Source organism: Periophthalmus magnuspinnatus, chromosome 14 (genome assembly GCF_009829125.3).
Source record: "Periophthalmus magnuspinnatus isolate fPerMag1 chromosome 14, fPerMag1.2.pri, whole genome shotgun sequence".
Classification (NCBI taxonomy): Eukaryota; Metazoa; Chordata; class Actinopteri; order Gobiiformes; family Gobiidae; genus Periophthalmus; species Periophthalmus magnuspinnatus.
The window spans coordinates 4985391-4997589 of NC_047139.1; the positions used below are offsets into that span (position 1 = coordinate 4985391).

Consider the following 12199-nt stretch of genomic DNA (forward strand, 5'->3'; position numbering starts at 1 on the left):
GCAGATGCATGTTTTTCAAGGTAAAAACGTGCAATGGAATAAAAGCAAGTTCGATCAGTTTAATGTAACACCACGGAACATTCCAGGCACAACATGACACGACCATGATGATATTTGGAAAAGTTACATTGTTAAACTTTAAATAAAACTGGAAAAGTATTGATTTATGTGACGTGTTTGACTCTTACTACAGTAGAGTGATTACAGTGGTGCAGTTAAGTAATTTTTTTTTTTTTTTTTTTTAGTTTTCTACCACATTATATCGTTGTTCCTTCATCAAAAACGTGCCAAAAAAAGTGAAATCTTGGTAAGATATAGACACTTCAAATAAGCTTAAAACAATATTGTCATGTAAGATTATTCTACTAGTTTTAAGATTGTAATACTTCTTTCTACTTTTCTTTTTATGTTTTAAAGTTTGATATTAAGTATTAAGAGGCTTAAAACAAGTATTAGTCTGATTTTAAGATGTTTGACCAAGACTCACACAACTGTGTTTTCAGAAGTCAATACGTCGATGAAACGTTCTAAAAATAACCCGCAACAGGCGAAATCCGCGAAGTATCAGCTTTATTTTTACAGTTCTCTATGTTTTTGTCTGTAAAACCCCTCACCACACACTTTATACACTTTTCTCACACAGGCGTTAACATTTTCTCACATTTCTCTCTCGTTTAAACTCTCTCAAAGTTCAAACCTTCGTAGGCGTCTTTGTCGGTGCAGAACGTTTCATCGACGTTGTGGGTTTTGTCGGGGAGAAAACAAATCGCAAACGTACAGCACTTCAGAGTCACACTGCGATTCAACGTTTATGTAAATTTGTCTGAACACAATGTCCGTTCATACGATGTAAAAAAGCTTGAAAAAAATCAAGATTTCACTTTTTCTTGGCATGTTTTTGATGAAGGAACAACGATATAATGTGGTAGAAAGCTCAAAAATAACTGCACCACTGTAATCACTCTACTGTAGTAAGAGTCAAACACATCACATAAATCAATACTTTTCCAGTTTTATTTAAAGTTTAACAATGTAACTTTTCCAAATATCATCATGGTCGTGTCATGTTTTGCCTGGAATGTTCCGTGGTGTTACATTAAACCGATCGAACTTGCTTTTATTCCATTGCACGTTTTTACCTTGAAAAACATGCATCTGCTCGTCTCCATGGGAACAGCTCAGTTTACACGTAATGCCGTGTCACTGTGGGACATTTCAGGCGGTCAGGGCGGCCGGATCCCTTTGTTCGCAGGTTGGTGGTGCGATTCCAGCTCCATAAATGTCTTAAAGGTGGAAAACCTCTATATAAATCTGATTAATTTCATATTTTCATCAAGTCGAGGAAGTTGCAGCCTATTCACTAGAAAAGTTACATAGTGTAGCTTTAGGATTCAACGTAAACCGAGCGACTTCATGCTAAGCTCATGCTAACACGAGGGCTCCTGGCGCTTTCTTGGCTATAGTTTGCACCATTGCTCCAGGATTTCCAAAGAACATTCTCTGTGGCAGCACGTGTCCACAATTTCTTTCCGCTTTTGTCTCCTCTGGCTCTGAGTCGCAGCGTCATCTGGAAAAGAACGACATGAAGTAATAATAAACGCATGAGCTCATGTAAAAGTGATATTAAGTAGGATGGGCAATATGCAAAGAAAACAAAGTGTATGAGAATTTTCTTGAAGCCAAATCACAATTTCAATTTTATCACGACTCATGTGCTCAGAATCAGAAAACTAATGTCACGAATATTTCTTTTTAAAATTCAATCTACAGTGGCTCCTAAAAAGGGATTAAATCAGGACTAAACCAGGACTAAACCAGGTCTAAACCAGGTCTAAACCAGGTCTAAACCAGGTCTAAACCAGGTCTAAACCAGGTCTAAACCAGGACTAAATAAAGGACAAAAAAGGACTAAAAAAGGACTAAATAAAGGACTAAATAAAGGACTAAACCAGGACTAAACCAGGACTAAACCAGGACTAAACCAGGACTAAACATGTTGAATCAGTGTTTCAGTTTTCTGCAGTTTAAACCTGGAACATTCTTCCTGAAGATGTGACTCAGACCTCGACTTTGACCATGTTTAAATCCAGACTCAAACTGTTCTGTTTATCTGTGAATACGACTGAAAGGGGTTTATTCTGCACTTTTCTCTTTTAATGTTAATTTTATGATTATTCATGTTTTCATTTGTTGTATTGTGATTTTAATATCTTTCTTATTCTGTAAAACACTAAGAATACTGATGCTTATTCATCTTTATAGTGAAATCATTGGACATTGCACATTTATTTATAATTTGGTGCTTTGGTTCTGATCAGAAAACAGAATGGGTCTCACATGATTCTCTTATTTGGACTGAAATCCATAATAAGATAAAATAATATAATCTGTACATAGAATAAGGTTAATTTTCCTTCAGCGCAGTGAGAATTAGTTGAAAATCTTTTGAAATGAGTCAAAAAACTGGGTCCAAAAAGTCTAAAACACAATAATAATAATGACTTGTGCCATGTTGTGTCCACTTAATGAGTTTATATTGGGTTTTATATTTGAATGTTGACTTTCCTATGACCCACTTTTGCGACTGCTAGGGTACACCCTTCGTTCTCCACAGACAAACTGAATAGCGTCCACCAGATCAGCCCCGCACAGGACCTGTGGTTCACCAGCCACCAGAACGAACAGCGCCATCAAGAGGCAGACGCGCTGAAGCCACGATACTGCCATGGAGGATCTGAGCTCTAGTGAACGATAAAAGAACGTGCAAATAATGTTAAACACACAAACCCTGCGTATTTAGGCCTGAGTTCTTCTCTCAAACTGAAAACACTCTGTTCCACCTTGTGATGTCATCATGTGGTGATACAGGAAGTGCTCCGCTGTGTTTTTAAACTCCACACACCTTCATTTCTAGAATCATTTGGATCATTTCAGCCCAGGAATTGCTGATCTCTACTGAAATAAAGGTAAAAAAAAATATGCTGTTAACTTGAAAACTACCACTTCATGACATCACGAGGTGGAACAGAACATTTTGAGCATTGGAGATGTAGACAAACTAATAAAAAATAGAAACAAAACACAACTCCAGGTCTGTTTTTGACGCGGTAACAACATTATAACACGGCTAAAAGTTCAAAGAGTCTATTTTGTGCAATACAGAACCTTTATAACACATTAAGGTCCAAAACAAATCAGATTCTTAAATTAAAAATGACCAGTACCCAGCATTAGGAAGTTACTAAATACTTGTACCGACATTATGTATTTTAGAATATAGTTACTTTTTTAAATCTTAAAGGAATATATTAACATTTTTTAGGCTTCAAATTGCACAATATTCAAAAAAACAACAAGAAAATAACAAAAAAAAAACACCCCTTTTTCAAATACTGATAAAGGTTTGTTCAGTTTTCCAGTATACACTCACAAAATACTTTAAAATACATACATTTTAATGCAAGTATTCAAAGTATTCTTCACGTCGCTGCGAGTTATTTGACTTTAAAAGGGAAAAACGTGTAAAACAGAGCCATATCGGGATCCAAAAGTGCATGAACATGTCAGAGCAGAGCACAAAAAAACTCACAATAACACGAGCAGAGTCCTCACCTGTGAAACAGCAGGAGCACGTCAGCTTTAAACTTATCAAATGACTGGAGCTGGTGGATCTGTACTCTGCTCTTTATAAAACCAAATATAGGCCAAGCAAACAGGATTCTTCTGTTGTGCAAGAATTTATCAAAAGCGTTGTGCCGTCTACAAATATTGGCATTGGTTTATGTGATGTTTTGGAGACTTTATGACTCCACTGGGCAGGTTTGTGACATCTGGACTCGTTCTTATTAAACTAAAATGGCCGATTTGTTATTTTTACGTAACAGATCACCGATATCTGGCAGTGGGATTTTGTAATCATTGAAATTTCAAACTTAAGACTGTTGTGATTTGGGGCGAGTTGACTTTGGACTAACTTTGCAGCAAAAGTCTGAGGTAAAAAAAAGTGATTTCCTTTAGAATGTAACTATAAACTGTATATATAAATGGACATAGCTAACGTGCTAGCCGCTGCGTTCCAAATAGGAAGTGATTATGGGATTATTACATTAGAAAACTCTTGGCTTTCTTTACATAACTGCTGCCGTCAGACTCGTCATTTTGGTCTTAAATGTTCGTATTAACCCGCTCTACATGATCCTGGTGTATTTATTCCGCTATTTTGTCCATAAATCAACATATGAACATTAATAACAGACAAATCAGCTGCCTTCTTTCCCCCGAGGTCGCTCCCACTACCGTTAGCAACAGGTTTGATTGACAGCGTTGCTAAGTTTCGCAGGAGGTGGGCGTTAACTTCAACAGCTTCGCTCCAGATTGGGTCTTTGGTTGCTATGATACTCGCAGTCAAAATTCCAAATATGCAATTCAGCTCCGTTCTGGTTTTGAAAAAGCATTTAAAAACTCATTGTGGTGAATAATTAGGACGTTTAGAATGCATAAGGCGATTTTAATATTATCCTGCGTTGTTTACGATCTAATAATTTCACTCCGATAGAACCGTTTGCGCCGATTTAATGCATCCCCCGTAACTACAAATTTCTTCCATCACTGACTTTAAAGGCGAAAAAGTGTCAAACGGAAACAGGATTCAAATAGGCATCAACATGTCCGATCTCAGCCGTTTTTAAAAGGCTAACCCGCGAGCCGCCACGTCCCAAAAAACAAGTAAACAGCTCTGTCGACTCTTAAAATGTTCGTATTAACCAGCTCTTTCCAGGATCTTTCCATGATCCTGGCGTTTTTACTTCGCAATTTTGTCTGTGATTCAATAACAGACAAACCAGGCATGTTCTTTCCATAAGATCGTTCGCGCTAGTGTTAGCAACAAGACTGATCGAGCGCCCACTCCCTGCCAAACTAGGATGCTAAGATTCTCGTGATCGGGGTTCCAAAGCAAGGCAAGTTTATTTGTACGGCACAATTCGTACACAAGGTGATTCAAAGTGCTTTACAGAATAAGAAAGACATTAAAATGACACAAATCAAAACATAATTAATCACAAATAATCATCATAAAATTAGCATTAAAAGAGAAAAGTGCAGAATAAACACCTTTCATTCGTATGCACAGCTGAACAAATCCAAATTCGCCGCTATAACTGCTCCAGCCTCGATGAGCTTCATTTGACTTGAGCTGAACACTGTAGGTCTGTCACACTCACTTAATCCACTTCTTTATGCTAGTCTATGAAAAACACAATAAAAGCCCACTGTTTGTTATTCACTCTTTATTTTCTCGCAAAATTCACTCTAATTCAATCACCTCCACACCTTGTTCGTGCAGCTGGCGCTATACGGACGACATTAGCCACTTCCTAATGCAGAACAGTGAACAAGTGCCTATTAATTTAGCCAGGGAGCTAAGCTATGCTAAGCTGCTCCAAGATAAGCAAGACTGTGCAAACAAAGCAGATCGACGCTCCACAGAGAGCTGGGTCTGGAGGACGTAGCTGCAGTACTTCTCCAGTGCCAGCAGGCCGCGCTCCTGAGAGTGTCTCTGGTTTTGCAAAAAGCGTTTATAAACTTATCGCGGTGAATAATTAGGATGTTTGGAATGTATAAGGTGAGTGAGGAGAAACTCTGGACCACTGCAAACTGAAAACAAACAAAAATAACAAAATAAACCAATTTTAACCCTATGTTGAGTTGTTTTCAATGTAATAATTTCACTCTGATAGGACCATGTGACAGAATATGTTACAAAATACACCATTTTAAAGTATCCTGTACCTCAGGATACTCATATTTGACAACATTAACAAATCATCATAACCACTGAGAAAAAGACTGAACATTCTAGAGGTTCACAACAGCAGTAACCACAAGTATAACAGCATAAAACATGTGAGGAAGGAGGGTCTGCCATTTTTTTCTTGGTTTCTGGTGCATTTTAATGTGTTCCAGTTGACTGGAGTGAGCTTATATTTATCAATTCTTTATGTCATAAAATGTAGAATTGCATTTTATCACAAAGAAGCCGAATGATGTACTTAAACAAGAGAACACTTCAAATTATATCACTCAAGAAGTACAAAGTAGTGCTCAAAGTGAGAAACAGCCTGGACTTAACATCAGATTAATAATCATCAGATCATTTGGACTGAACATTAAATAAGAGGATTTTAGGATCATATTATTTTTATATTTATTGTCAGACTTTAGACGCTGTGATTTCACATAAATGCAAATGTTAATGAGTAGAATGCACAGATACTGATACTAGTATCGGTGGCAGTACTCATACTCGTCAATGGGCAGTCGATACCATGAGCCGATACCACTGTATCTGTGCTGCCTCTTGTTTGACTCTCAGCTCATGTCTCCACAGAGCCGCTCTGGACATAAAGCTGCACATTGTTCTGCACATTAAACTGTGACACATGTGACTGTCACAGGAAATATACAAATATTTAAGACTCTAAAGGTTTTTATATTTCTCAGAGGAGATCAGCTCAGTGCTGTGTTTCCAATAGTAGCATGCTAATGTTGCTAATGTTGCTAAGTGGGTTTGATGATTATTTTCTTGTGCTGCAGTGAAACTTATTATAATCAACAAACAAATGAATCGACTGAACAGAGATCAGAGATTTAAAAAGACAAACAGCAGCAGAACATGTGTGTGAAAGAGTGGGCCTGGTAAAAGTAACACAACACTGTTATGCTAACAGTTAGCTCGTTAGCAGTTAGCTCGGAGCGCAGTCTGCAAAGAGGAAGTGGTAAATATTAAAGCCAGATGCTTATCTAAATAAATTACCACAAAAGCACAAGCCACAACCACAAACAGCCACTGTAATAAACAGACTCACCTGCTGTCCTCTGAGGTGTGTCCTCTGTCCTCTGAGGTGTGTCCTCTGAGGTGTGTCCTCTGTCCCTCTGAGGTGTGTCCTCTGTCCCTCTGAGGTGTGTCCTCTGTCCCTCTGAGGTGTGTCCTCTGTCCCCCTGAGGTGTGTCCCCTGAGGTGTGTCCTCTGAGGTGTGTCCTCTGAGGTGTGTCCTCTGAGGTGTGTCCTCTGAGGTGTGTCCTCTGTCCCTCTGAGGTGTGTCCTCTCTGTTTTATCTGCAGATCCACTGGTGTAAAGTTCCTCTTTCCTCAAATCATCTTCCTCTGGGGTTTTTCATACGTTGTCCCGAACTTCATATAAACTGAACTTCACTGACTTTTAGTCTTTCAGTTTGTAAAACATTCGATTGTCCCTCTGTCTCAGGGCTCCCAGAGTGCACCTGGAGGGGTCCTTCACCTGTAGCTGTCCACACCACTGCCCGACTCAAAAACAAATGTATTCTGCACATATCTAGCTACAGGAAATAAAACACATCTAATATTTTTAATCTTTTTGGACACTAATAACAGACCAATCAGACACGTTCTCTCCACGAGGTCGCTCCCACTAGTGTTAATATTTAAACAGTTACAATTACAATTTTATTTCACGTTTTCATATATGTTTTATTTTGAAAACCGGAAGTCAATTTTGACGCGAAACAGGAAGTAGTATAAACACAGCAGTTAGCTTAACGGTGCTCAGTGACGCACAGAGCTCAGCCTTTACTCACGTGTTGGTTGAAAAACAAAGAAAAAGGTATGAAAAATGAAATATAATGTCCTGAAAATGACAAATGTTTAAAAGTATGTTCTAATATGACTAAAACTCCTGTTTAGAGGCGGGAGAACCGTTGATGAAGCACTTTTATTCTGCTGAATGTCTCCTGAGTTAACCTTGTTGAGCTACACTCACATGTTGTGTTTGTGTTAACACGCCCCCTTATGGACATGCCAGCTCATCAGTTTGACTTCATTTGGCACATTTTTAAGTTAATTTTGTAAAGAAATATATTGCTAAAAGCATTTAATTAATTATGTAAGAAGGATAATTTATGGAGCTCGCACTGTGTCATTAAAGGAGCAGTGTGGATATTTTACACAAAACAAACTAGTCAAACACTAAATGTGACTCTGGGTCAAAGTAAAAAGCATTTGAAGATAAAATTGTTATTTTAAGTTATCTAAAATGGATAAAACCAGCAAAGGTGTGATTTTTGTTAAATAAAACAATGTATTTCATTTCTTTGATCTAAAATCCTGTTAAAAAGGGTTTGCAAAGTGAGACGATATACAGGAAATATGGCTTATGCATTATACTATAAAAGTTCATGTTTTTTTCATAAATAAGTGAAGACATTGGTAAAATCTGATCATATTCTTAAATTTCATTGAAATTACTGTGGGTTAAAATGATATATTTTAACATTATGAGACATTTATTTGGGGAGTAACTGTGGTTTCCTACTTCTTAGCTGTATTTAGGTATTTTCCAGTTGATAAGATAAATGTATGTTATACAACACCTTTTATAAGGACCTTTTTGTGAATATAATGAACCTAATTGCAGAATTTGGATTATAAAGTCTGTTTTCCAAATACAGGTCAGGTTTTTTGACTTCACGGAAAAGTGATGCTCAGCCTTGGTGTTGACGAGATCCATTGATGGCGATTCTCCACTGACCCTGAGCCTCTACCCCGTACAACGGATCCTCTGGTAAGATTGTGTCAGTCCCACTGATTGACACCAACGAGAGCTATACTTTGAATACATTCCCTGATTTACTGACTTGAACACTGATTGCAAGGCAACACTTTTCAGAACAACATTTCCCAAGGGACACTTTTATTTTAGTCTATTCTGGGCCCATATGTGTAATTGTAAGTGTAGTGTGCATTCCTTTTATATTTTTATAACTAAATGTTCATATTTAACTACAAGTACCTGTGTCAGTGGTTGTTGTTATATCTCAGCTCCTACGAACCTAGAGGTCGAGACATGTACAGACCTTGATGTGAGTTACATTAGCAACAGGTTTGATTGTGCGTCCGCTCTGTTAAACTCTGTTAAACTAGGTTGGTGTGATTCTCGTGGTCAGAATTCCAAATGTGTAACTCTGCTCCAAATTCGCGCCTATAACTGCTCTAGCTTCAACGAAATTAATTTGACCGGAGGCAAATGCTGTGTGTGACGTCTCACTCAGTCCTACACTTTATACAGTCCACGGTCTCAGCACACATAACTATCACAGTAAAGAGTAGTGTTAAATTGGAGTCCTCACCTGTTAAAACAGCAGGAACCGATAGTAGACAGCAGTGAGGATATTGGCTGAACGATCTGGACTCTGGTCTTTATAAAACAAAATATAGGCCAAGTAAATAGGATTCTTATGTTATGCCAGAATTTCTCAAAAGCGCGGTGCCATCTACAGATACTGACATTGCTTTATGTGATATTTTGGAGACTTTGACTCCACCAGGCTGATTTGATTTGACTCTCCACGCTGCAACAATAGATTGATGTAGTGATTTCCTTTAGAACATACTCAAATAAAGTACGCAGTTTGTTATGAAATCTTTATTTTCTAGCAAAAATCAACCTTTATTCACTGACGCCCCATTTCAGTTTGCAGTTGGCTCCATTTTGGACAACTTTAGCCACTTCCTAATGCAAAACAGTGAAAAAGTGCATATTAATTTAGCCAGGAAGCTAAGTTATGCTAAGCTACTCTAAGCTAAGCAAGGCTGCGCTAACTAAGCTGAGTGAAGCGTTGCGGGGCGCTGGGTCTTCAGTTGCAGTACTTCTCCAGTGCCAGCAGGCTGCAAGGGTTTTCACAGCACTCCTGAACGATGCCCCTTCGCTCTGTATGATGGACTGAGGACAGAAAGAAAATAAGACTGAGAAATGATTTTGATTGGGTAAAACAATGTATGGAAACGCTTAAAATAACACCAATGTTCATAATATGTTTTCATTTACTATTGTTGTTGCTTAACTAATTAATTTAATAATAGTATCATTAAAATCCAATTGGAATCTGCATAAAACTTCCCCACTTCCTTCAAGGTTTTTGCTGCAGTCCGCACTTTTAGTTTGCATCCCCAGCATCCTAATTATTCACCGCAATTTTCGTAAGAGTAGAATTTTGCCATCAGGATAATGCTGACGACAAATAGCAAGCTAACTGCACACACAATTTTATTTTTTTTTTAGAAATAATAAACAAACAGCACATACTGAACCTGCTTTTACAATATGTCTGTACCAGGGCAAAACAGACATTACTTTATTGCAAGAAAAGTGGTACTACCCTTATAAGTGCCCAGTCTCACCGATGCCTTGGTGGATGTCTCTCTGGGGGTTGTAGTAGAAGCCCCTCTCACCACAGGCCATGTTGAGAGCCTCCACCAGGTGAGGTCCGCACAGGTGCTGAGAGCTGAAGCCTTCTGCCCCGGGACAAAGAGCCGCCACTAGCACCAGGAGACAGGCCGACTGCAGCCAAGACACAGCCATAGTGGAGCTGGGCAAAGATTGGGAAATGATTGGATAAAATGGCTTCTCTTAATTATTATTAGCATTGTTATTGTGATTTTGAGCAGGTAACATGTCATTACATTATTATTTATTATTAAAATGCATTATTTCTATTGTTAAGGGCCTTTAAACATACTTTTGAGCACCTTTGCATTGTCATATAAATAAATAAAGCAAAAATACATCTTTTGGCAGTTGCACACCCCTTACAGTGAGCTGACGTTAGCTCGCTGTCTAATGGTAACTGTAGGAGTTTAAAAAAATTAAAAAAAAGGAAGTCAATGATGATTAATGAGCTGAAAACGGTGCAGTATTTCTACCTATGACATAACAATCTGGGGAAAATTAAAACTGAGCGAGAGCAAGACCTCCCCATAAACAGATGTCCTCGCTCTACATTTACCTTGAGTATTTGATTTTCAGAGGCGCTGGAACTGCTTTACACAAATAAACTTGTTGAAGCTCCAGTAGCGTTCACCGTCACTGTAACGTTGTGAACCAAAACAATAAAACGACACATACTAGTTTGCGGCGGAGGGACTGTTGTCTGGCATCGCTGCTGGCGTAAAAATGTCTGATATTTTCCTGACTGTTTCTTACCTTGTGCAGTTGAATGCCTCTCCTAGTCTGCGTTTAATGTGATCAGACTGTGCTTTTACATACAGCGGGCGTCTGAGTTTGTACCAGCTTCTCCAGATGCGTTACCGGGATCTTTGCGATTCGTTTTGCTGCACCTCATCTTAGTTCCCGCGGTTGAAATGGCTGTACCTTTTATTTTTGCAACGTGATTTTCTATTCAATGGGGTCTTTTTTTCAACGTTCTTACTCCATTGACAGATAATTTAGCTAATTAATTGGGGTTGCGGCTCCTGCGGTTGATCAGCTAGCACGTTGAGAAGTACCTCATCAAACTCAAATACCAATGGAACGTAATATTCTCACCGTGACTTTCACCTCAATTTTCTATTAAAATTGCCTAGTTTTTTTTTGCTTTTGTTAAACTGAATCGAAGCAGAAACATTTAAAAATAATTCAGTAAACAAAACTACATACGTTCACAGCTTCACCACCTCAAAATTGGGACTGAACTTCAACTAAACCTGCCAGGACAAAATCTAGGACTGAACCAAACCGTGTCTACGTCAAGGTAAACAGGGGTTCAACCAAAATGTGAACGAAACTGATTCATATTCAGAAATCAAGGAATTTACGTAAAAGTATTCCTCGTTCGGAGTGGATGTATCGTAGTATTTTTGGTACTTACCGTTAGAGTTGACAGAGCAGGTAGTAGGGCAGTACAGTCGCTCTAGGGGTCATTTATACCCCTATCACCAGTCCACTTTGCCCACGTCCAGGCAAACACTTTCTGCCACTTAGTAAAACAAACTAAACTAATGAGCCAATATGATGTGATCACCTGTCGGTCTGCTGCCCTTTCACTGTTTATGTAATGCCCTGTTGAATTGGCTGAGCGAGCGCTGTTTTCACAAGTGTCGCCTTTCACATTTGCCACAAGACTTACCATTTGGGCGGAGTGGGCGAACCAAAAGGATGTAATCTGAGCACGGGGAGTTGTTGTGTCCTTGAGCAAAGAACTTCACCCGTCCATACAACTCTGATTTCAGTCACAAAGGAAATTTTTAGTGTTATTATTTTAATTTTAAGCCAGCTTTTTCTGAGAGGTAGTCAAAAACAGACGGCTAATAAATAAATGAATTCATCAAGATACTAAAATATCACTTTAAAGCCACATTTTGACTGGTTTTGTATTCAAACCGGGTCACC

At 38.5% G+C, this 12199-nt stretch overlaps 1 protein-coding gene and 1 long non-coding RNA gene across 2 annotated transcripts; both read right to left on the bottom strand.

Annotated features, from left to right (window-relative positions):
- Positions 1-993: 993 nt before the first annotated feature.
- Positions 994-9186, bottom strand: LOC129456774 (uncharacterized). Its single transcript, XR_008648933.1, has 3 exons — positions 9162-9186; positions 2577-2741; positions 994-1567 (listed from the first exon to the last, which is right to left on the bottom strand). It is a non-coding gene; the product is annotated as an uncharacterized LOC129456774 (long non-coding RNA).
- Positions 9187-9496: 310 nt separating this feature from the next.
- LOC117381703 (insulin-1-like) lies at positions 9497-11719 on the bottom strand. Its single transcript, XM_033978705.2, has 3 exons — positions 11679-11719; positions 10213-10400; positions 9497-9754 (listed from the first exon to the last, which is right to left on the bottom strand). The coding sequence occupies exons 2-3, from the start codon at positions 10391-10393 to the stop codon at positions 9669-9671; spliced, it is 267 nt and encodes an 88-aa protein (XP_033834596.1). The 5' UTR covers positions 10394-10400; positions 11679-11719; the 3' UTR covers positions 9497-9668.
- Between the last annotated feature and the right edge of the window lie 480 nt (positions 11720-12199).

What these genes read in the sequence shown, in the direction of transcription:
- LOC117381703 (XM_033978705.2), bottom strand. Translation starts at nt 10,393, where the DNA reads ATGGCTGTGTCTTGGCTGCAGTCGGCCTGTCTCCTGGTGCTAGTGGCG. An exon ending in AGACATCCACCAAGGCATCG is followed by an intron (nt 9,755 to 10,212) that starts GTGAGACTGGGC and finishes TTCTGTCCTCAG; the next exon opens with TCCATCATACAGAGCGAAGG.